Consider the following 27,500-nt stretch of genomic DNA (forward strand, 5'->3'; position numbering starts at 1 on the left):
CCGCCGTCTTCGCTGCGTACAGATTGGCTTCTTCCTGGAATTTACCGATGTTCTTCTTATAGCGGATACGTTTATTACCGAACCAGTTCGAAACCTGAAGGAGAGAGAGGCAAATGAGGAAATATTATGAAATATATTATATTACACTTATGAAACATTTATTTTTACCCAAAAATGGACAAAAAAAAAGAAATGATATTTTATAAAGACAAGCGAGCCGCTCAAAAGACCAACGATACTTTTATTTTTTAACATTATTTTAGTTAAATGAACCACGTTTGAAGAAATTAATTTCGTTAGGAAATATTATATAAAATATGTATATATGATAAATGTTTTGACCTAAAAATTTTAATGAATAAACGATGTATTTGCATAAAGAGAATTTATTTTAAATTTTATTTAACCTGATTTTGAAAAAGTAAGAGGGTGAGGGAAATGTTAAATCTCATGAGAATTATTATAAAAAATATTATAATATACATTTAAAGATGTTACAAAATATTTATGGTAAATAAAAAAACTATTCTGAGCTGGATCATTACTATTTTTGTACTGTGGAGTTATTTTATTTAAAATGAACCACATTTTCTTTCCATAATAAAAACAAAAGAGAGAAAGGAAATGTGAATGAATGTCATGTATGTGTGTTATAATACACATAATAAATAAAAAATTTAACTCAATAAATGTAGGATGCGTGGTGACATTATTTTAATTATTCACACCCCCTTAAGTCAAAGAAAAAAAAACACCCTTTCATATAAATCGTGAACTCCGCTGAAATATGTGCTGCAAGCCAATCGCTCCTGTCTTCTTGGAAAAATGCATGCATTTTTACGTGTTTCACAGCCACTGTTATTCTCGCACATTTGTAAGACATTGTAAATGGACCAACCTTTTGCAAAAGAACATTAACGTTGCCACAAACCCAGACATATTAAAATTACATCCACCCCGAGCAACGGCTCCTTCATAAAATATCTCCAAACAGGCCTTAAACTGCCAATGGGAGGCGGAATAGTTCAAGCAGAGCTATAAAAACGCCTCGCTGATGTCATAATCTCAGGATCCAATAAAAGACAGCCGGAAGACACCGTCCGAGTGCGTGTAACTGTCTGCAGCGCCGAGGAGATGTATGCACGCTTGGCTGAGTGTGTGTGTGTGTGTGTGTGTGTCTTACGGCCGTAAAGAATAATTCCGGCTGCCGGAGAATGACTGTATGATGCATCGATTGTTGTTGAGCACACAGAGACACGGCTGCCACTGCAACCGACATCGACAGACAACACAGCGGACGGACGAATGTTTAGTGACATACCTGTGACACAGTGATGGTGCTTCCCTTCCCCTGAGGGCACAAAAAGAAGGGGCTTTTTTACAGTAACTCCTTCCTGTACACACCCACCCGTTACACAAACAGAAAACAGGCTGAATATTCATAATGTGTGGTTCTGGAAGTATAAATGCCCTTCGGAGTGACTTGTGTGTGTGTGTGTGTGTGTGAGGACTTGGACTTGAGCTTCAATCAGCTCTGAGGTTGTTATTCATTCAGCACTGAGAAAAAAAACGGTGTCGTATTTACTTTGAAACTGTTTGAATAGAATCTCCGAAAAAGGAAAGGAAGCTAATGTGTTGAAATTGTGAAGCAGAAAATTATATGTTCATGCAATTAAAATATATTAAATATATTCATATATTATATTAATAATTAAAATAATCTGTTTCACTTTGAAATATATATCTTTTTTTACAGTACATATTGTACATAAGTACATAAGTTTCCTATAAAAACTATAAAAGCGGTAATTGCTGTAAGGATGGTTGTGTTTGTAGTTTTTGTAGGTATAACTTTTATAGGTTGTTTTTACTGAGTTCATTAAAATAAGTCTTAAATAAAATAAAAACTAACTTATATATATATAACTTATAATATATATAAATAAATAAGTGATGCATAAATAAGTACTAAAATGACTTTAAACTAATAAAAAGGGACAATAATAAAATATAATAGTTAAATAATGAGCAATCATAATGAAAGACATAAGTAAAAATTAATTTAAAATACAGAATAAAAACAAAATCTAGCACATATCAGTCTCTAAAATTAATTCAAACTAATAAATAAATTCATTTAAAAATAAATATTTAAATGAAAAAAAAAAAAAAAATAAAAAAAAAGCACGAGTGCATAAATAACTAAACTTTAAACCAAAAAAGCTAATTAAAAACACCAAAATATTATAGTTATTATATTAAGTTATATATATAATAATGATTATATATATATATATATATATATATATATATATATATATAAATAATGTTAAAATAAAACTGTCTACCAGACTCATGCAACTACTGTACAGTTCATTTTATCAGAAATAGACTTTATGACTTGAATTATCTGACTAACTAGTTTATCTAGTAGTTTACTTGCAACTATCATTAACTTGTTTAGAGGTGTGTGGACTAAGGCTGAGATTAACTAGGTATCTACTTAACGTCAGTGAATATGGGAAACTGCAGCATTGCAGCAAGAAAAACGAATCGTGTTAACAGTCGACTGATTCAGTTGTTCGCAATTCTTCAAAGCAGACCCTCCCTCTGTCCATCGAGTTTTGCACGCGGTTTTTACGAAACAAATCCCGTGACGTCGTGAGCCTTTTCTACCAAACTCTATTTGAGCTCCGATGAGACACTTTCTGAAATCTCTATAAAAGACAATCAACGGGAAAAATACTTCCAGGATCCAAAAAAATCCAAATAAATGGCTTCACACTCACGTTGAGACGCATTCTCTGCACCTTCACAGTGTCACAGACCACCTCTAGCAAATTTGTTAGTTATTTAGTGAATAAAGTCTGGTCTGAGATCTGGACTGACCTGCGACACGGTGATGGCGCACTTCTTGGCCAGCTCCTCTTTGGCCTCCTCGCTGGGATACGGGTTACTGAGGTGAGAGTAGAAATACTCGTTGAGGATCTCCGTCGCCTGCTTGCTGAAGTTACGTCTTTTCCTCCTGCAGAGAAAGAGCAATGGATGGATCCTCGACCGTTTCAGCATCACTAAGAGCGCGTGTTTCCACTAGCGACATCGCCTAGCAACAAAGCAGCTTTCGTCCACATCATTTTCCGATTCGAATATCTAAATCAATAAGCTGATGAAAAAATATTGAGCCTTGCTTAGGGTCTAAATCAAGCGTGCTTATGGTTAAAATGAGAAAGAACTCTGCCGACAGAACAATAGTCCTGTTTTTCCCTTTGAAATAACTTGGTTTTTTGCATATTTTTATGCATAAGCTTTTTTTTTCTTGTGGTGTCTTGTAATTAATAATTGCATCCAAAATAAAAACATTTCTTTACACTATATTGCGCAATATGCAAGCAATAACTATACCTAGTATAAATTATTGCACGTATATATATATATTATTAGGTATATTACAGCTCGCCAAATCAGGTTATATCCTATAAACAGCGTAAAAGTTGATTTTTGGGCACTTATTAGCTTAAAACAATGAGACGGTTCAGTCGGACCGCAGCAGCCAATCGCTCGCTCTCTCTGTATGATGTCATCACCGAGCCCACCAATCGCCGTCTGCTTCATTTGCGTTCCATCGGCTGAATAACTTTCTGATGAGCAGGTTTATGCATAATTTACTCTCTGATTTAAGTAACTCGTGCCCTTGCGAGCCAACCGGCACTAATTGGCAAATTTCCTTCTGCCAGTTTAAGAAAAACACTCGCAAGACCTTAAAATATTACCACATCACCCACTCGTTCACACACGCCTCGCTCGCAGCATATCAAACCCACACTCGCAAAAACACCTACATGTGTAAAAACACAGACAATTATTCTTTATTAAAAAATGCCTGTTTTATCTAAAGCTAGCCGCAGTGCGTTATTAGCAGGACAGTCTCTCTCTGGGGCAAAGTGAGGTTCTGAGCATCGTATTTTAGAGCAGAAATCTGGGGCTTATTCGTTAACCACCTGAAATCCGACTTAACTGACCATTATCTACACCACATCTGTCTACGTGAGGTGTGATGCATAGATGCCGCCTTATTCACGTGAGCAGAAAAATACACGGGCAAAATGCATAAGCTGCAAAAAATGCATAAATTAAAGTACTGGGGCAAAAATAAATAAATTAAAGTACTGGGGGAAAAACAAAGCTATAAATATTAAAAAAAAAAATAAATAAGAATAATTTATAATCACTACAAATTAAACTATAAAGCTGAAAAAAAAAAAATTAAATAAATAAATAATTAAAAATAAATAATATATAATGATTTATAATTATTATTCTAATTAATTTATAGATATATCTGAAAATGTGAAAAAAAAAACACAAAAAGAACTGAAATTCAGAACATCAAAACTAAAAGCTATGATGATATATAAGTAATACTGAGCACCATTTCTATTCAAATGAGGTGTATTATAGATATATCTGGCAAAATGCATGTGTTAAATGTTAAAATGTTCAAATACGAGGCTTAAAATGCATGTTTAAACTGAAAAAATATCTTAAAATACGTCAGTGTCATTATATCCTAATTGAACTGAAAGACCTAGTTTCGTTAAACCAGGCCCATAAGTAAATGGTACTAAAAACACATTTCGGCAAGACGTCTTGGAGTGTGTTCCTGACCTGGCGTCGAGGAAGCGGGACCTGAGGATCATGACGGCCTCGCAGGTGCTCTGCTTCAGCTGCATCTGGATGGAGCTGAACTTGCGGTGGATGATGTTGACCATGCGCTCGATCTCTTTGGGCGAGATGGGTCGGGTCCGAGACTGTTCTCTCAGCAGGTTCATCACGTGTGTAGTGAACTCATTGCACGCCTGCGGACCAATCAAACTGCTCATAACTGATCGTGCATAGTCATGAAACTAAAACTGATAGTGCTAAAGCGTGCTTGTTAACTGAAATTAGGCTGAAATAAATTAAAATGGAAATATTGAATGAAAAGGTTTGAATGCAAATGACTTAAAACTGCATAAAAAAGTGACAATAAGTGGCAATAAATTATTAAAGTAACTTTAAAACATTTTTGTTATTTTAAATAAAGATAATTAAGATATATTAGAATAAATATTAGATAAAAAACAAAAAAATTGAATTGATCCGATTGATTTTACCAATGCTCATTTTTCTGATACAGACCTGCTCGTATTTCTCCAGCTCGGTGTGGTAGATCTGTCTGATCTGGCTGAGTTTGGCTCTGTAGTCCGAGTGCTCGATGGAGTTATCAGCTCCCACGCCCACTGCTGCTGTTGCCGCAGCAACCGCCGCTGCCCCGCCCCCTTTTTCCGGTCCAGACACGCCCTCTGCCAGCAGCATGTTATCCAGACGCATGAGCTGAGGATCTGGAGGATCTTCATCTTGACTGCCTCGGATACTGAGACCTGACATTTAAATATAGCCATGCAATAGATAAGAACTATATCCTATTATTTTGTTATTTTTGTTATCTTCTATTATTATATTCTTTTATTATCTTCTAAACATAAAGGCTTTAGAAGTATCATATACATTATACCTGTTCTTGTCTTAGGACAACTTTGATTAACTTTTTCATACACTTAAATGTTGACTGCTATATATATATATATATATATATATATATATATATATATATATATATATATATATATATATATATATTAGTGCTGTTCAAGGATTAATCACATCCAAAAAAAATGTTTTGTGTATATAATATCTTTGTTTAGTGTGTATATTTAATATCTATATACAAATACACACACCATGCATGCATATATTCAAGAAAAATATGTTGTATTTCTATATGAAATATATTTATGTATTAAAGCTTACATGAATATAAATATATACATGTAAACACATGTAAATGTTTTATAAATTTATACTGTATGTGTGTAATAAATACGCACAGTAATCTGAACATATATGTGTGTGTGTGTGTGTGTGTGTGTGTGTGTGTGTGTATCTATTTTTTGTGTATATATGTTATATATATATATATATATATTATATATATATATATATATATATATATATATATATATATATGCATAAATAAGATTAGACCAAGACAAACAGACGTGAGGCAGAGCTAGTGTAAAAACCCATTCAGACATGTAAAGTGAATTTCTTGAACACCTGGACCTCCCAAAGCAGGTTTCAGATAGCCGGTTATTTCTTCTTATCGCTCCACACCGCACAAGCGACTAGACAGGCCCACCGCAGAACTGCAAGCCCCTCACGTCCTCACTAGTCTGCCATGACACGCTGTTTATCAGAGGTCGAGGTGTGTTTGTGCCAGCGCAGCTACAAGAGAATGATTGACAGTGGCAGCTCTCTTCACTGAGGTGGGTGAAGGAAAGCGCCGCCAGCCGTTAAGATGTGCTTCAGCGGCCTCCTTTAATTCCACACCAAAGACTTTTTTGGCACTTCACGTTTGATTTTTGATTTTGCAGTCAGCAGAACGGACGCAGGACAAAAATGCAATGTAATTTATGCATGCATGTATACAAAGGAGGTCATGCTAAATGCAGATACGCTGTGCTGATTTCATTTTCTTTTTATGCTTTTGTCATCCTGCATTTGAACTTCGCTGATATCTTTTAATTTCTATTTTATTTTATGTTATTTTTATAACTCTGCTTATGTTTCATTAGCATCTGTGGGATGTTTTTGGTTACCTGTTTTCTGTTTTCGGGTGAAAATGGTGCATCTGATTAAAGTAATAGTCCCACTTCTCCTCTAATCATTCACGTTGTGCTTTCTTACTGTCTACGAGTTATTTATAGGTATATGTAATTGAATTGCATAAAATTAATCCTTTTCATTGAGCATAAACTGAGTGTGGAGCCTATTTATCAGTCATAAATAAGAGAACAGTTAACATTTCTGTTTCAATCTCATACAGTATTGATTATTACATGTTCGGCAGGTAGCCACTCCATAACTGAAAAAAATTAGCTGTTTTCACAAACATATTTATGCTGATTCCAAACAATGCATTTTGAAAACATGTAATACAGTTTGAAATCAAATAATAAACAGGTATTATTTTTATTATTTGGGTATTTTTGAGTTCAGAAATTTTATTTTATGTATGCATGACTGACAAATACGCATCCCATTTCATTTCAAGTTTATTAGGTAATGTTGCATGAATTTTACATGCAATTCAAAAACATAAATATTCAACTTGCAACCGATAGTCTCAATAACCATTTTTCAACACATTCACGCAGGGTAAGGTAATCTGAGCTGCAGCATTTTTTTGTTTAGCTCTATAGTCTACTAGATGTAGATCATTTGATCAGTTTTTCTCATGAGCTTTAGGATACTGAGGAATCAAACTCTCTGCTGAGGAAACATTGAGTGCCTTTGTCCTGCAGTTTTAGGTGATTCTGAAGACGAAAACCCGAGGACAAGATTGTAAACACACCACAGCTGCTCAGAACGACTAGAATGAGATCCACACACACACACACACACACACACTGCCCTCCAGAAACACACACACACACACACACAGTATTCATGAGGTCAATGCAAGATGACATTTAAAGCACAGCAGACAAAGGCAAACAAATTCAAGATGGAAGTGAATATGAGAGAAAGCAGGAACGTACGAACATTAGCCCTGCTCTGCTCTTAATCTCACTTCCGTTTCATCTCCGTTTCTTTTCTTTGGTGCCGCTTTCATTTTTTAATGGCGACAAAACAGTAAAGGTAGCCACATTCCCTATTCAGACCTCAGGCACAGAAATGCTAATTCAGCACAGAGCGCATCTCGTCACGTGCGTCTCTCAGACAGCGGCTCTCAGTTGAAGCAGACGTCTAATTAGTTAGCGGTGACTGAACGGGAACGGGATCGACAGGGAGGTGCTGGATATAGATCGAATCATTCCTATATGTGTCCATAGAAAACATCTACGGTGGCGTCTCATGGTTCAGTCGTGGTATAATAAGAGGAGACGTGCTGTCATTCCATCAATGATCAGAATTAAATATTTTCACCATGTCGATGCTAAACTGGGCGCATACATTTTTAATCCTATTATATGTAGGCATAAATACATGCATGTCAGATCTACATTCAAGTTTACATATTACTTTTTCACCCCCTCCCATGCTATTGCTGCCAAATCAATTAATCACAAGAACACACATCCAAACTAAATTTGTGCTGACATGTGTTGTGTGTATATATATATATACATATATGTGTGTGTGTGTGTGTGTACGCGTGCATGTGTATGCATATGTATGTATGTGGGTCAAAGATATTTCTTTGCATCAAAAGAAATTCACAAAAGTGATTTTACGCCCATAAGAAGCACATTAAATGTGAGTAAAGTTTTTCTTTTTTGGGAGTTTGGGAAAATAAAATGGCAAAATTTGGTTATAGTAAAATGACATTGTCATCCGGTATGTAAACATTTATGCAACGCTTATTTTGACTTGATTGAATAAATAAAAGAATAAGGGCGCGTATTAATTATTGTGTTTATTGTGAGTAAAAGTATTGTATTAAGTTAAAAGTATTAAGTATTGTGAATTATTGTGAGTAAAACGTTCTAAAAACTTAGGATAATGGCATTTCATATATATTTATATATATATATATATATATATATATATATATATATATATATATATATATATATATGTCTGTGTGTGTGTGTGTGTATCAAACACTAATGAAATGCAAATGCAAGTAAGTGAAATAAAAGCGCACTGGACTCTACTTTAAATACAGAGTAAGCTGTGTTATCAGACATAAAGGTGGTCCTGGTCCTCTGTTTGTCTGTGTGACTAGATGTTGATGACAGACTGAGGTCTGATTGGGAGTAAACAGCTGTGTGCTGCTGAAGCGGCTGATAATTTCACTCCTGCACCTGACACCTCACACCAGGCTCTACACACAGACCGATGCCGTCTGATATTGTCCGCTTGTTTGGGAAAAAACATTTTCTGTGCACGAGAACTGTACAGTGATCCATGCATTAAACGTGCATGCACGCTCTCTGATTGCATACTTTATTTTAGTGTCTCGTTTAGGTCGATCGTCAAATCTAGAACCGTATTTTACCGTATTATTACAAATTGTTACCAATCCTAAAAGCATCAGATAATAAACATGTAAACAGCAAATAAGCTCCTACAGGATAAACTGAAAATGTGATTTGTCAAAATTAATTGAGGGTTCCCTTTTAATTGGTTCTGCATTTTTCACATTTAATTACAAATTCATTAGCAGCCTTTTAGATTTTAAGACTGAAAATGACAATTTTGTTCTTATTTGTGCATATAATTAGTATGCTAATAATGCTCATACATGATGTTAGCAATTTTAACAAACCCTTTAGGCTAAATATACAACTTTGTAACTCATCCTGCTCTCATTTGTGCTACTGATGCATGAATATATATATATATATATATATCTGTATCCGTTTATTTATTAACTCACTCATCAGGGTCCAGAATAACCTGTTTATGTAAAATGAATGGTTGGCTGTGGGTTATAGGTAAAAAAAAAATTTTTTAAGCATAATTAAATTGGAAGCTCAAGTCTGAACTGAAGTTAAACTGATTTAAAATTGAAGTTAAATCTTGTGCAATTAAAAAAAAAGAAACTGAAATGAATTACAATTATTTTGATGGAAATGAGGGTGGGGGGAGTTTTTTTTAATCACACTGTATTAAAATGCTGTATATGAAGAGACGAATGGCAGGTTTTGTGTAGATTGGGCAGGTCTGGAGAGATCTTACAGAATAAACCCCAGAAATCCTTGACCTTCGTTCTCCTTTTGTGACGTTTATGTCCTTTTTGCAGGATCTACTGACTGCTGGAAGCTCCGACGAGTCACATGAGTTCAAGCACAAGTGCATTAATCCTTCAATGCCATTAATCTGGATTAGTCAAACAAAGACTTCCGATAATCATCTTTAATCACTCTTGGAAGTTGCCTGGGCTTGTCAGGAATACATCAGCGTCTGGGATTTGATGTTGTGGTGAGACATATTTCTCTGAAATGTTTTTCGGTCGGAGAGTTTTGAAGAGACATTCCTGCGGTGCTACGCTGGGCCAAAGCAAAGACTATTTATATATTTTTGCTTTTGATTTCAGTTTAGGTTTAAAACAATAGGAATTTAACGATGCGTGTACAGGATGGATGACAGGTTGAACTAAAAAAACAAGTCCATTCTGTCATCTTTTACTCTCCAAACCAATTTAAAATACGCTTTATTTTAAGATGTCGCTGTTACATTGTAATTCTATATTTAAGTACTGAGTAATATTAATTAACTACATGTGCTTACCGTATACTGTAAAAATTACGGTAAAAACCTGTTAAATGGTTAATGGTAAGTTCCAGTAAAAATTACAGAGAAAAACTGTAAACTGCAATGCACTGCATTTGAATTTGATGTTTTTTCTTTGAAATAATTACGTTTCTTCTTATCAGTTATGATAATTAGGGTTGTATGCGACATCTAATGTCGTAAATTAATTTTTATTGCATATTTCAGTTCAATGACTCTCACCATGATGGTGTTTGTGATGGGCTTTGGTTCATCACGTGACTTTCTCATCAACACCTGCATTTGGTGGTTATCAGTGTATTTAAAAGGTACAAAACAGATTTCAGTGCTTTAATAGGTTGGTATATTAACATTATATCAGTTAATAAAATTACAGCATTTAACTGTAAATTTAAGTTAAAACCAAATTTTACTGCTGTTTTTGTTTTACAGTGTATGGTTAGGGTTACTTGCACGTACAGTAATTATGCATAATTTATTGTTATTGCACACGTGTAACCTTAGGATAACGTGTTACCCCATTTTATTCTTCCAATGCAGTGAGCTCTAAAATCGGGAGTTGTGAAAAAATGAGGACTTGTGTGCTTTAATTAATATCTTCTGAAGCAATTCCATAGGTTTCTGTGGAACTAATGTTAATGCTAGAACAAACCAACAAACCAAAAATGTTATAGCTTTTAAATCTCTTTAAATATGGATTTTCAGGTTTTCAGTCAATTCAATAAAATATTTATCAGTCCTCAGACTAGAAAAGAATACTTACGCAATTTATAAATGCCGATTATTGGACTGTGTTTTACTAGAAAATACTATTTCATTCTTTCTGCTTTAAAACGCCATGCTTGATTTAATGTGCTGCTTGCCATTTCTGCGCTTCTTCGTGATTTCTGATTTCAAAGTTAATCCTGCTCTAGCTTTTTTGTTATTTTTGGATATCGACATCGGTTCTTATTCACTTTCGCTGTAGGAAAAACAAGCCAGGACTTTCTGCTAAACAAAGAAAGCAAGCCACGCAGGGGCCTGGAATGACACGAGGGTGAGTAAATGATAGGCTTTTGATTTTGGGCTGAATTATTCCTTTAACAGACCCCCTGAAATAAATCACGAGACGACTAACTTGCATAAGCCTTCACGAGCGGGGTCTCTCTCTAAAATAAATATAATCCAGAGCTCTGAAATCTTCACAACCCCACATTTACAAGTCTAATTTAATCTGCTCAGTGAAACGCTCAAAGCCGGTCTCATCGCTGAGCAATGACAGTTTTAAATAAGAGTTTTAAACCCGAGTTACTGTACAGCTGGAGGGAGCAGTGGGTGGTTTTGGATTTCTTCACAGAGCAAAACCAATCGCCGAAATGCATATTTGATATATAAAGACTCTAATAGACGGCGTTCTCTCTTGCTCAGAAAATCTTCTCAAAGCCACAGCCTGCTCTTCTGCTCCTAATTAGCACCGGGATCGAAAATAAGTTGGCTTATACCAACGGCAACTGAAATAAAATGAGCGTTTTTTTACCGTTAAACCTTCTTATGTCAGAAAATAGACGCCTGCTGGGTAGTTTCAGGCATTTAATGCGGTTTTCTAGAGAGCAGTATGGCTGCCTTGTCCTGATTTATTCACACTTTGTTGCTAAAACATGCTTGTGTGGGTTTAAGCTTCATAATTTGCTAATTAGAATTTGTATTCTAATTAGTCTTTCAGTCATACTGGCTAATTTGGATGAATACAGCTCGAAAATACACTCAGATTAAAGCTTTAATTGCTGCTGCCAAACACCGGCTATATTAACGAATCCTGCGGCAAACCCAGAGTAAGAAGTCGACAAAATCACAGGCTCTGCCAGGAAACAAATTTGTGTTTACAAGGCCGGTGCGAAGAGCTTTTCTGAGAAAACTAATCACTGAGAGTTTGCCGGGTCAGTTAAATCGAATCTTTTAATAATATTACACGTTTTCTTTGAGGCTCTTAACAGAAGAAAAACTAAATATCCACTTCCATAAAAGTACATTCAGATGTGTCGTGTGACAAGTGTTTGTGTGTCTGGCTCAAAAACAGCTAAATATTACAAATGTATTTATTAGTTGTTCATTTAGTTAGTTAGAAAAACTATTTAACTGAGAAAGAACAATATATTTCTTAAATTGCATTTGAACAAATTTGTTTATCAGTCTATCTATCTATGTTTGTTAAATTAATTTTTAAATAATTTCCTGATTTATTCTCTAAAAACTAGTTTTTATAATATCTTTTTTAGTTTTGCTTTAATGTTTTAAATATGCTAAAAACTGTGAAAGATAAAAGGACAAAATGTATTATTATTATTATTATTATTATTATTATACACCTTTATTTATCAGAACTAAAGGGAATAAAGCTGTCACTGGGGCAGTGTCATTTTAAAAGGGACATGTTTGTACCTATATGGTCCATTTTAGTACTTAAAGTGTACATATTTGAACCTAATAGGTACAAAAGTGCACCTTTTGAAATGGTACCGCCCCAGTGACAGCTTTTGTACCTTTTTTTTTAGAGTGTATTATTTATTAGGTATTTATTAGAGGTTTGGTTTAAAATTGGGCAGTTGCTGTCCAGACCAAGCTTCAGAGTTCATCGGTATTTATTCAACTGTTTTGAAACATTATTAACCAAGTAATTAATTCACTTTTAAAACTTTTGGTGCCCTGTGAGTACTGAAATAACATGATTTATATTTAATGTAAAAAAGTGAATGACTTTCATGAGCTGAGGTTATTTAATAATAATCAGTGTTTCATATTTTAGCGATATCCAATATTGACACACACACACACACACACACACACACACTTTGTGTGAATTTAACCGTTTAAAGCGCATCAGTTTCTCTCTTCACTACAAGATGAGGATCCTACAGCTGCAGCTCTAATCACTGTAATTAAGAGATAATTGGCATTAATTATTCTCACATAAGCTCATCACAAATCAACGGGAAAATGGCTACTGCTGGTTTCCACACACGACACACCGTGGTTAAGCTCTCAGAGACGCTTGGAAGCGTGTGAATTTACATCACAATGCATGTCTTCTCCTTCCCGAAGTGTAAAGCATCTGTCAATCGAATGCAAAAGTGATCATTTATATTCAGTTCGAACTGAAATTTGAGCTGCTTGTATATCAATTAATTCTATGCATTTATTTTTGACTGTCAGTCAAGCATATTACTATTGCTCAAACTAAAAGGGTAGTCATTTTATACAAATCTTTGGCAGGACATAGCAACACCCTAGAACACCTTAGCAATCTCGACGCTCAGTAGCTACCCAGAACTCCCTGCAACCACATAGCAACACCCTAGAAACAACCCAGAACACCACAGCAACCAATCAAAATACCCTACTATCACCCACGCAGCAACACTCTACAAAGCACATAAGAAACACCTTAGAAACAACATTGAACACCATAGAAACAAGCAAAAGCACCATAGCAACCACATATCAACACCTTAGAACACACTCTAGAACCCCACAGCATAACCCTAGAAACAAATCACACAACACCATAGCAACAACAACCTAGAACACCCCATATCAACATCCTAGAAACAACCCAGAGCTCCCTAGAACCAAATAGCAAAACCCTACAAACAAGCCACATCTCCATAGCAACCACATAACATGCCAAAACACCATAGCAACCAGTTAGAAATACTTTTCGAAGAGCCCATAATACGTAGCAACAACCTAGACACCAAAAAAAAAAACCAGAACACCAATCCACCCAAAACCACATATCAACTAGAAACCACGTAGCGACACCCTAGCGACAACCTAGAACACCATAGCAACCCCACAGCAATGCCATAGAAACAACCTAGAACACCCCATATCAACATCCTAGAAACAACCCAGAGCTCCCTAGAACCAAACAGCAAAACCAATGCCAAAAAAAACAAATGCCAAAACACCATAGCAACCAGTTAGAAATACTTTTTGAAGAGCCCATAATCCATAGCAACAACCTAGACACCCAAAAAAACAAACCAGAACACCAAACCACCCAAAACCACATATCAACTAGAAACCACGTAGCGACAACCTAGCGACAACCTAGAACACCATAGCAACCCCACAGCAATGCCATAGAAACAACCTAGAACACCCCATATCAACATCCTAGAAACAACCCAGAGCTCCCTAGAACCAAACAGCAAAACCAATGCCAAAAAAAAACAAATGCCAAAACACCATAGCAACCAGTTAGAAATACTTTTTGAAGAGCCCATAATCCATAGCAACAACCTAGACACCCAAAAAAACAAACCAGAACACCAAACCACCCAAAACCACATATCAACTAGAAACCACGTAGCGACAACCTAGCGACAACCTAGAACACCATAGCAACCAAATAAACAAAACATCCCAAAAGCTCTGTAGTGACACATTAACCCCTTTCCACGCAGGTCTATACCTTCTCTATTAAAGCCTGCATTTGGATTTACTGGTAATGTTACAACTTTTCATTCTGGTAAAATGACACACGTGTGAGAAAGAGGGTGATGTAAAAACAGCAGATTGTTTTTGCTCTTTTCAATGTATTTTTCAGTGTATTTGCTGGCCTTAACCTCGCAGTTCCCGCGTCCTCACTGTCAGCTTCCCACCAGCCAAACACAGCATCAGACTTAATGCAGCAGACATACACACACGGCCAATGATGGTTTGTGTGTTAATTAGAGTGCATGAAGAGACTGTAGAGCAGTCAGGGTGTCACGGCTGATTTACAGAAGAACAGAGACGCTCAAGCTCTTCACAAGAACAGCATCCTGAGAAGCGTTTTTAACAGCAGGGATGGTGCCTCAGATCCTTTGATGAAAAGTTGGGCAAACATAAGAAAGTCCTACAGAATTTGCAGAATTGGCCAAAAAATGGTACACTTCAATAATAAAAAAGACTAAATTATAGAGAATTTCATGTTTATTCCAGTGCTTTACTTGCTAATTATCTGCTAAATTTAATAGTGAAAATTGTCGATTTTTAAATTCATTGTAATACTTAATCATTTTAATTTTATTTTAAAGTGCATTATAGTTGGGTGTTGTTTTTTTTTTTTATTCAGTGGCAAAGCCAGTTTTCTTGAACACTAAAAAAATTTGATTTAAAAATAATAAATGCAACTTTTCTTGCAAATTTTGAGGCAAAAAGAATTGAGAGTTTGCATGTTTGCGCAATTCTGATTTTTTCATCACAAAATAGGTTATCAGCATCAATGTGAATAAATCTGAATAAACTGTCCATCGATTATAGAAGACTAATAATCAATAGCTCTGTTTTAGTGACCTAGAGTCCTTGTTCTTTATTGGGCAAAAGTTGCAGAAATTTGATTGGTGGGTTTCTAAATCCTAAACCTTTGTTTCCTTCCAGGTATTAAATGAAAAAAATCCCAGCTTCGCGATGCCTTCTCAGATGTTTGGACCTGCTGTGCAAAACAACGTGAATAATGACCAGCTCACAGGCAGCGGGGCATGTTGTCGATAGCGACAGATCAATTCGAAAGTCGTTTTGGCCTTGAAAGTCGTTTTGTCTTTGAGGAGTCATTTCATGGCTAAAGTGTGCGATCGCTTGTTATCACTGCAGGCAAACGACCCGCAGAAACCTTTCCAAAGGGGTTTGGAGAGATATTATATGTTGTCAAAACGCAGCCTGATGAGAGAAACAGCAGGCTTAGCACTGCAACGATTTTGTGTCACGGAAAGCACGCTTCACTGGAACACGCCAATCCAAACACTGATACCAGACGCAATCTGAGAGCACAAATCATAGATTGCATGCAATAATTCACACACATGGCATGATTATTGAAAGCCGGTTCCGCTATGGGACCAACCGTCATTTCAAAGACAAAGAAATAAAGAATTTCTCACAATTATGACATTATATCTTGTAATTATAACCTTAACCCCCGGTTTCACAGATTTAGACCTAAGCCTAGACTTAATTAAATGTACATCTGAGCGGTTTCAACTGAAAGAGACTTGAAGAAACACTGATCTTAAAACATGTTTGTTTTGTCTTAGGATACATACGGTAATGCTTTTTTCTAAGGCATGTTTATGAAAATTGCTTAAACGTCCTAATTGAATTATGGCCTAATTCTGGTTTAGGCTAAGCCCTGTGTGTGAAAATGGGCCTTAATCACGCAATTTTGACGTTAAAACTCACAATTCTGACTTTACATCTTGCAATTGTGCCTTTATATCTCTCAGTTCTGACTTTATGTCTTGCAATTCAGACTTTATATCTCGCAATTTAAGCTTTATGGCCTGGTTTCATAGACGGGGCTTAGGCTCAACCAGGATTATGCCGCAGTTCGATTAGTATTTTATATAAACTTGCCTTAGAAGAAAGCGTTACTCCTGTGCATCTTAAGACAAACGAAATGCGTGTTTTATGATCAGTTAGTGCAAGTTTCTTTCATTTAAAACAGCTCAGATTTACATTTAGTCTAGGTCTAAGCTTAAACCGTGCCTGTAACCCTGACTACATCTCGCAATTTATACTTAATATGACACAATTTTGACTTTACAACTCATAATTCTGACTTTACCGCTTGTAATTCAGACTTCATATCTCTTAATTTGAACTTACTTCACTTTGATGAATGACGAAAAATAAAAGAATCAGTAAAATGATCCAATCTTCCCATCACTACTCTCTTACTATTCACATAAAATTTCGCCTTCATACAGTCTATGGATCAGGACGCAGCAGCCAATCACATCCCTGATACAAGCTCACCCACTCAGCCTCATTAGCCAGCTATACCTCGTTAACGACGGCAGACTCTCAGCGGAATGCACGTTAATTATGCTAATCAGGAGAGTGCCGCTCAAAGTGTTGTGTTAATGTCCCGTTTAGGAAGCATAAATCCAAGAAACACAGTCTCCAGTGTCGGGCTGATGAGGAGCTGATAATCGCGAAGCGTCCGTTTGCTGCATGTTCAGCTAGAAAAACAGAAAGAGAAGAATTTTCACATTCTAAAGTCTGAATTACACGATGCAAAGTCAGAACTGTGAGTTGTAAAGTGATATTAAGTATTATTAAGTATAAATACGAGATGTAGTCAGAATTACAGACAAGGCTTAAGCTTAATCCTAGACTAAATGTAAAGAGATCTGCATTAACTGATCATGAAACACGTTTTGTCTTAAGATGCACGCCAGTCTAAGGCAAGTTTCTAAAAAATACTTAAATGTCCTCACTGAACTGTGGCCTAATCCTGGTTTAGCCTAAGCCCTGTTTGTGAAACCAGGCCATAACATCTAAACTGTGAGATATAAAGTCTGAATTGCAAAGTCAGAAGTTTTAAAATCAAAATTGTGTGATATAACTGTCAAAATACAACTATTTTACACTTAAACTTGTTAGATAAAGAAGGATATATGACATAAATGATAGTTACTATGAACATATACATTGTGAACATCTCTTTCTTTTCAAAATAACAACAAAGTACTTTACTCTAACAAAAACGCATCACCTGCACTAAATTTCCTCAAATTGCAGTTCAGTAAATTCTACTTCCTGTCATTCCAGGTCACTTTCCTGTGTGTTTTGCCCAATTTCGATGCACATTCCCACAAATGGGATCTTCAACTCGAAACCCAATTTGGCCAGTTTTTAGGCAGCATTTTTCTGCTCGCATCGCATGGTCGCTTTTCAAAACCTTTCCTCAAGGCTAACGGATGAACTGGTGAACGTCGAGGAGGAAAGGTCAGGCCGTGAAGCTGTGAACTGTAATTCACCTCTGACGCTCATGCTTAGTCATGAAGATTTATTGATGGAAACTGTAAATGAAGGCCACTGAGAACGTCCATCGCCCGTTAGTGTGTGCGCAGCAATCTTTCTGGAACAGGAACTATCGATCGATATGATTTCCCAAGACTCCTCTGATTTTTTTTTCCGACGTTCTCTCAAGGACCCTCACAATACTACAGCTTTCCACTGTGCAAACGTGAACTTATTGTGAAGATATTCTTACAAGGAGGTCAGATATTAGGGAACATTTATTTTTGTTGCATGTCATTCCAAATGTTCATCTCCTGAACTGGTCTTTTTTTTGCAAACATGATGTGCGATGCAATAATTACTGTATGTACTGTATATGCAACATCCGAATGGCGACGAAGAAGTACAGCATTCTGTGTCTGGGGTGGGAAGGGTTAATCAGCTGTGCATTTTAGAGAATAATGGGTTATATTAAAAGTCTGAGGCAAAAAATAGAACTTGAAAAAAGAATTAAACCTGCACCGTTTTCATTGCATAAACATATTATACTACAGTTAAGATTCATTTAAACATCTCCAACGATCCGATGAAGGGCAGAGATGAAGGCATGCTGTTTACAAAAACACTATTATTTGTAAATCAGCAGGTTGTAAAGCAAACATTATCTTTTGCGAGAACGCTTTAACTCCTTGCGTCTTTTATCTGTAAAATTCAGCGCGAAAAACTCCCTCTGCGTTCGACTTCTGCAGCAAGCGCGAATATAAACAGCGTCGTCCCTGAAGCGAACCATCTTGGTTTCTCTTAGGTTGTTGTCTCACCTGTATGGTAGCTGTCAGGGATTGATTCTTTCATCTAGAACAAGGAACAAAGACTGCTTTTAGGTGATGCCAAGAAAAGCACCAGAGCCAAGGTGAAGTATTGCGTGCCTTGTCTCCAGTGGAGCGTACGGCTTTGATCAGACGTACACAATGGTTTTGGCACACAAGAGCTTGAAAAGCCCAAACACACCATATAATGGGTATGTGTGCGCTTGAACCACACCTGACTCCTCTGCCCTCATCTGAAATGTATGAACCGCGCGTGTTTGACAGACTGAATAACAATGTGCTCTTAAAACGTCCCCGTGAAAATACTGAATTGTGAATTTGGACCTGAGATGGAAAAAAGGTTGCATGAACTTAATATACCATGCTTTTATTAAAAGGATAGCTTTAGCGGATCAAAATCAATCAATCATTTCAGACACGGAAAGCTGATAGGATTTAAGTTCAGTTGACTTGTTTTGTATTTTAGAGGCAGGCTTTTTGTTCAAATTCTTGGTTAAGATTTTCAGGCTTTGTCTAAGAAAAACTTTTACGTAAAAATGAATTAACCTTTTTCTTAGGTTACGTTAAATACCATTGCATCGCATCTGAAAATGAAAGTTCTGTTAACTTAAAAGATTTAAGTTATATTTCATAGTTTTGTATTTTAGAGACTTTATGTTCAAGAATTTCCGACTTTCTTGTCTATTGGACAGCAACAAAAGGGGGAAAATATATTTTTTTTGTGGGGGGACGTTACGCTGATTGCATCAGATTGCATCCATAATGAAAGTTATTAACTTAAAAGATTTAAGTTAGACTTCACTGTTTGTAGTTTAAAATAGGAGTTTCAGGCTACTTTCGTTTTCAACTAAAAACCAAAGGGGAAAAAATTGCACGAAAAAAAGTTTCTCTCTTATGTTGAATATACTGTAAAAGAGGATGTTGGAAGAATGGTTGTCCCCATTGACATCCATAGTATTTTTTCCTACTATGGAAATCAATGGGTACAACAACTGTTTGGTTCTTAAAGATATTCATTTCTCCTGCAGGATTTGCACGCAATTTTGAGTCAAAATTTCAATTTACCATTGCTTTATAAACACATGAAATCTCCAGAATCTGTTTTTTTGGGCATGAGAGCATGTTTTAAGTATGGCAAAACACTGCCAAGCCATTTTCAGCTGACCTGTAGGTATAAAGTCAATATTGAATGGAGTTTACAACCCATTAACTTCTGTAATGATGCATTTACAAGTAAAACAGAATATTTAATGATATTATCGATCGCAGAGTAGGCCTTACATATGAATCTAGTTTCCAAAGTAGGGTTTTTATTCATGGACTGCTAAAATGTAGATATACTGAAGTGTAGCTGTGCATTCATGTTAATAAAGCAAGATGCCTTCAAGCACTGGATATTATATTTAATAAACGTAATCTGATTAAACGACTCCAACAGAAGTACGTTTAAAACCAGATAGCGCTCACAAGTGGAGAATCATTGAATGCAGCTCAGCCAGAATTGATAGTTTGGCAAGTTTGAACAGATTTTGCAAAAGCTGCACAGCCTAAAGCTTCGGTTTGATTTTGGGTAAGATTTCTTTTTCCCCCCGCATACATCCATACATCCTCGGCTGGTCTTTCTCGCCTCCACTCGGTGAGGTGTCATAAATCAAGACGGGTCGTTCCTCCAGAGCGACATCTATCATACGTAAATATGCCGTGTGTGAAGTGGACTAATTCATTATGACTGTGTGTGATATATAACAGTCACTCAAGAGGGTCAAGAGTACAGGAGAGCGATTATAGCAGTCGAGCAGACATCAGCATCTTAAAACAAACACTAGTGTGAGCCAAAGATTTACTGCTACTCTTCATTACCCAAACCAAAACTGATGTAAGTCATGCATGTGACTCTTTCATAAGCACGGTATCAATTATAATATATATTCCAGTGAACATCATGGAAAATGAATGGCATTTTTACCATCACTGTTTACATTAAATGCGATTCAATCAGTATTCGCACGAACCTTGCCTTTCCCCATTTTTTTCTGCCGCTGGATTTTAAAGAACAATTTCCTTTCAGTTTTTTTTGTTAAAAATATGCAATAAATGATTTAAGTGTTTTAAGAATTTAAAACTTCTTGGAATATCACGAGGAAGATTTGCATTTTTTTAAATACCAGAACGTCCTCCTTCTTTCTTAAATATATATAATATAAATAAGAAATGAATGGATCATCATGTGCAATATCATGCCCTTGTTAAAAGATTTCTGCCAAAAAAAAGGGGCTTCATTCCTGTTTACAAACATTTTCTCAATTTTATTAAAATAAAATAAAAGTTCAATTTGCTCGCTATCTGTATTCAATATTATGTTGCAAAGTTGTGTTTATTTTCCTCAATATTATCCCCAAAAATTATTTTATGCAAAAATCTAAAGTAAATATTTATTTTTTTGAAGTTAGCTGGTCTTTAATAATGTTAATGTTCTCAAAACATTAGCACTAAAAGTTTATTTATACATTGTTCACTAAAAGATTTTTATCAAATATTTGGTAACACTTTATATTAAGGTGTCATATAATACTGAATTATCTAATTAGAAAAAAAGCACTTCATAGTAGCTCTTGTACTTACATGAAACAAAATGTACTTACCATTTAACCAAGATATGGAACAACCTGTACTAAAGCTTTTGGTTACGCTATCTAAGGTGCCCTTGTTACGGTGTAATTATACTACTTGCTTGCTTGGTTACTTGCATGTAATTATGCTCAATTAATTACAAAATTAAGGAGATGTAACGTAACAATCACACCTTGAAATAGAGTCATACCAACCTTTTCATAAGGGGAATGTTGGCAAAACATTCTTAGGCTGCGTTCATGCTTGGCGTCTTTTCAGACCAGAAAAAGTTGACGAGTGCAATTTTAGAAAAATTAAACGCTGGCAGCGTCTGTCACAAAAAAAGCAGCCGAGAGCATCCTCTGTTGCTATAGCAACAGCTGCAACAGTAGCCTAGCGTGGCGTGCAGCAGAAATGTCAAGAAAACGTAAAAAGTTGGCTCTTGCGTTGGTTTTTGAAGTTAACTTTGGTCGATTCAACGTATGTTGGTGCGTGACATTACACGGGGAAGGGATTCTTGGGCTCCGAAACTAGTACGATCAGTTTATCTATCAGCAGCTTGACCATTTTTTCTTGTTGTTATGGAAACGACTCGCTTGGTCTTCGGTCAACCGTCAAAGGGCGCTTGACATAGGGCTTCTTTTTTTATTTAACTTTTTTCAACTCGAAAAGACGCTCTGAGCTGCAGAAAAAAGATGCTGGCAGAAAAAAAGAGTTTTTTTCAAAAGCGCTAAGGAGTTTTTTTAAAAATAAGGTTTGCTCCACAGGCTTTCTAATGTTAAAATGATTTAAAGAGACACCAAGTGTGAACATAGCCTTAGAATTGATTTATTTTATTTATTTTTTTGTTGGTTCAGAGACTAACATTCAATGTTTTCAAAATGATGAAGTGAAAATACTGTAAAACAGAAAAAACACATTTACGGTCAAAAACAAATTTTTACAGTATAAAACTGTAATTTACAGACAATTCGAATGTAAACCAATAAATTCAACAACGCACACTGCTAATAAATAATGCAATAAACATTCATTAAACAACAGGATAAAGTCCAAATGTACATAAATGATAACAAAAACTATAAAAAAAAAAAAGATTATTTTTAAACAAAATGTTTCATGCAGGAAATTCTGGCAAAATCTGTTTTTATCTGTAAATTTTACGCTGATTTGTTCTAATTACTTCTAAAAAAGTGTGCAATTTAACATTTTACTGTAAAATTAACACAAATTTCATTTTGTTTAGATGTTTTACTGTTTTCCCTGTATATAGTACTGTTATAACAGATTTGTTTTTACAGTTAAAATTACAGTGAACGTTAAAATAAAAACAAACATTAAAAACGTGTTTTTAATGTTTTTAAAAAACGGTAACAAATTTTACGTTTCATTTTGTTTAGATGTTTTACTGTTTTCCCTGTATATAGTACTGTTAACAGCTTTGTTTTTACAGTTAAAATTACAGTGAACGTTAAAAGAAAAACAAACATTAAAAAACGTGTTTAAAATGTTTTTAAAAAACGGTAACTTTCAGAAAACGAACGACTCCTGGGCATATTAAAGGTAATAGGAGTAGAGGTCGTATAGTTGTGTGATCCAAATGTCTTTAACCATATTTAATGTGCTGTAGCCTACAATACAATCGCCCTTTAAATACGTGACCGCAAGCAAGCGTCCATTGATTACCGTAATCTGTCGCATTACAGTACAACTACAGGACGTGTTTGAGCAAGAATGCATTCAGATCCCGTCTGCGCGATGACAGCAGCCATTTTATCATGTTAAGATGTTTGAAGCGGGAGTCTGAGCCGGTCACTCCGAGTTGTCAGGTCTGATAAACGAGAGCCGAGCTGTTCAATTTCACATTTCGTCCTCGTCATATCCAGCGCCCGGTGATCATGCGCCACTGACCCGAGGAGGGCGGGCAGGAGGATATTGATAAAACAATTATCTGCTCGCCGCTCATTTGATTTTCTATTTCAATTACCGCCAGCGAGACGGGAACGGGGAGGATTGCACTATTGATTTTTTCCCCCGTGACAGGAGAGTGCGAGACTCCTTCACAGGCTGCTTTGATGACACCGCGGCCGTGTAATAGCATGCTGTCCCGTGTCCTTGTCTGCTTTTCAGGTCCCACTTGTTGCAGTTATGTGTTCGGGGGAGAAACGGATGTCAAATTGCTGTTTTAAGGCAATGCACTGAAGGAAAAAACATAGTTTTTTGCGGCTATCAGGTCCGTGACTTGTTTTGTTTCAGACAAGCAGAAGAAAAGCATCTAAAATACACCTTTGGCTTTTTTTATTACGCTTTATCTATTTGCTTTTGAGCTCTTTCTCCGGTTCAGTAGCTGATAGCACTTCATACATCTGAAGCAACCCTAAACATAAACGTACATACACCAAATGTAACCGGTATATTCTTATCTGTATTCCTAAGGTTTTATAGCTAAACCGATTTCTATTAAATTGTATTCCTATAAAGGTGAAAATGTATTTTTTTTATGATTCTTGAGTAAAACAAAAAATGTAAACATGGATTTAAACCATGTTAATGCATGCAAACTATTGTCTTTAACTATGGTGAGACAAAAAAGTTCATGTTTTTTTTTTTTTTTTTTTTATGCACAAAAAATATGCATTCAGTAAATTCGATCAATTATAGTTTAATTTTTGCATTAAGGCTGTTCTTAACAACAACATCAACAATATTGTCAAAAATTATAGCTGTCAAACTATTAAAAAATTGTTTGCATACTATATGAGTGTGTGCTGTATATATTTATCATGTATATATTTATTATGAATATGTTTGTATTAAATATATTTATAAAGAATATAAAATATAACTAAATAAAATATTTTCTAAATATAATGTGTGTGTTTATATATTACAATACGTAAACAAAAACTATTTCAATCGTGATTTAAACAATTTAGCGATCGTATTAACCGTGATTAAAAGATGAATCACGATTAACCGTTTGACAACTCTACAATAAATATTTTTTATTGGGCTAACGTGTCAGACATGAGCTATAATCATTGCTAAAACAAACATAAAAATGCTCATATAGTGGCATAATCATCAGATTAGTCAATATATCAGCATAAGTACTAGCTGTAGTGTATGTTATCATGTTGTGACACCATGCATATCAGTTAAAAGCCCTTAAACTTCATCTAATCAACTCCAACCATGAGATTCCCAGGAGACTCTGTTGACACGGCTGATAGACAGTCATAAACCAAACATGCTAAACAACAGTATAACAGAGCTGCAACGATAAAAGGCGAGGGAAAAGAAGTGTGGGAAAATCAAGCCCGGTGCAGAGAATTTATGAGATGCTCCTTTTAACAAACCAGGGCGATCTCAATCATATTCATAAACAATATTGACACACAGACAGAAAAGACTTTTATGCGTGTGCGGCTTTTAAGGTCTGCAAATGTTTACAGATCCTTTGAAGACTGGGCTGAACTTCGGCGGGACTTTCGTTTCTCATGACGAAACTCATTTTTCGAATTTAAAAATAAAATCCAAATTGCGCATGAAGCGGGACAAGTATTAAATATAAGTCCTAACGGTGAAACATTGCATGTTTGCATGCAGGCTGTGTGCGGAATTCTCTAAATACAAAGGTTTACGCTATCGCATCTATAATAAATGCGTTTTATAACATAGGTTAATGCATTTACCTTATACCTAATACGTTATAGGCCTACTGCATATGCATTGCAATATAATATTCAGCAATGCGTAAACTGCAGAACATATGAGATTTTCGGCTGCTGTGCTTTGCAGCGAGTTTTAAGCTTCCACGTCTTGCCTTATTTTTTAATCTCGGCATATACCAAGCAACCTCCAAAACGGATATGAATAAAATATCAGCTTCTTCTCCTCAGCAGCAAATGAGGGTTACTTTCCTTGTTAAGGCAGAGAAAATGCTGATTAAATTTTCATTTCGCTGCAGTCTTTTTGCACTACACTTTTCTGCTCTGAAATATCCGCTGGACGCTGACGAGGGTCGTGTGCGCGGAAGAGGAAATCTATCTATGCTTTTATGTTTAATATTTTATTTATTTATTTCAGGGCTAGCATATATAGCTCTACTACCTGAAATATGTATTGTGGGAAGTCACCTCTCTGACTCTGCTCTGTCAGCCAATCAGAAAGCATGGAGCCAGTTCTCTGTCTGTCAATCATTGCAATTAGCGATTTGTGAATCCGATTTGATTCGGAAACGGTTCTGAACTATCTTCATCGAATAAGGTGACTACTAGCTTATCCTCTTTTCCTCAAAACATAAGTTTTATACTTACTAAAAAAGTAAGAACTGCGATGCTTATCATAAACCCACGTTATCACTTTTGCTCAAATCTGTGATCACGGCCACTTTTTCAAGGACGCATGATTAAAGAAAAGAGATTATTTTAGATGAAAAATCTGAAGTTTCATATTTCAAGAATTTAAGTTGTCGAAAACGTGTCTAAACGAATAACTATCTGACTTTACAAATATTAACGTTTTCTCTTAAAAATAGAAGATTAGCCAAATATAACAGCACTGGCATTTTCAATAAAATCCATTTTTAATAAGCCATAAAAATGGCCCGAGATTTAATTCAAGCAAAACGAAGGATATTCTTCACAGATTGAACATAATTTCTGTTTTGAACCTGGAAGAAGAAGAAGAAAAAGAAAAAAGAACACACCTGCGTTGCTATGAATGAAAACACACACACACACACACACACACACACACACACACACACACGCACACACGCACACACTGCACACACACACATACGCACATGCACACACACACACACACACACACACACACACACACACACGCACACACACACACACACACACACACACACGCGCAGTACACACACACGCACACACACACACACACACGCACGCACACGCACACACACACACACACACAGACATGCACACACACACACACACACACACACACACACACACACACACACACACACACACACACACACACACACACGCACACACACACACACACACACACACACACACACACACACACACACACGCACACACACACACGACTTCTCGAAGCATGATAAAAAGAGGAAACGGCCTTGTGTGAAAGTCACACACACGTGATGTCTTGAGCGGCCCGACTCCAGTTATATTTGCTCTCTATAAAATATACGACCCTTCCCTCTCAGGCTTTTATCCCATGTGGAAAAATTATGGGTGACTGCAGATCACAAATAGCACTCATATCGCATGCACGTCACAGGGGAAATGTAAAATATTAAAATACACCGGGTGGGGTGTGTAGAGTTTACTTTAGGGAAATGAAATATGAATGGAGCGATACTTCAGCTCAATTTAGTTAACCTGAGCGCTAGGTCGTGCTGACGGAACAAAATCAGTGTCTTTCAGGTCGTCTTGACAACAGACTTCATCATCTCTTTCAAACGACGGTGCTTTGTGAGGGAACGTATGAAATCAGCTCTCCTCAAGAACAGCGCCTTAACTCAGCTGTGTTCTCTACATTTTTCAGAATGTTCTGGAAAGGTTCTCTCGAAGTTTAGAACAAGCATTCTTGCGTTCATCTGTTGAAAACACGCACACAAAGATATCGTGAAAAATGTTGGCCACCGGCTTTCATAGTATTTGTATCTAAATAGTTCCATAAAGAACCTTAAACATCTGAAGAACCTTTCTGTCTCACCAACGGTTCTTTGTGGTGAAAGAAGGTTCTTCAGATTATAAGAAGGTAAGGACGGTTCTTTAAAGAACCTCTGACTGAATGTTTTTTTGTGGAACCCAAAAATGGTTCTTGGCATCGCTTTGAAGAAACCTTTTAAGCATTATTCTTAAAAGTGTGGAAGTAATGCATAATCTTCAGAATATCTACTGATCCAACGTCTTAACTAATGTTCAATTTACTAAGAAAAAGGTT

At 36.0% G+C, this 27,500-nt stretch overlaps 1 protein-coding gene across 2 annotated transcripts in view; it reads right to left on the reverse strand.

Annotated features, from left to right (window-relative positions):
* Positions 1-27,500, reverse strand: part of pbx3a (pre-B-cell leukemia homeobox 3a) — a 36,582-nt gene that overhangs the window by 4,612 nt on the left and 4,470 nt on the right. The window contains exons 3-7 of one of the 2 annotated variants that reach the window (XM_043238302.1): positions 5,179-5,420; positions 4,666-4,856; positions 2,890-3,025; positions 1,322-1,351; positions 1-94 (exon numbers count right to left, since the gene is read on the reverse strand). The exon at positions 1-94 is cut by the window's left edge and continues 72 nt beyond it. In XM_043238302.1, the coding sequence (XP_043094237.1) occupies positions 1-94; positions 1,322-1,351; positions 2,890-3,025; positions 4,666-4,856; positions 5,179-5,420 (693 nt within the window). The remainder of the gene's footprint in view (positions 95-1,321; positions 1,352-2,889; positions 3,026-4,665; positions 4,857-5,178; positions 5,421-27,500) is intronic. The other variant, XM_043238304.1, reaches the window with a different exon arrangement.

The sequence above is a fragment of the Puntigrus tetrazona genome, chromosome 5 (genome assembly GCF_018831695.1).
Source record: "Puntigrus tetrazona isolate hp1 chromosome 5, ASM1883169v1, whole genome shotgun sequence".
Classification (NCBI taxonomy): Eukaryota; Metazoa; Chordata; class Actinopteri; order Cypriniformes; family Cyprinidae; genus Puntigrus; species Puntigrus tetrazona.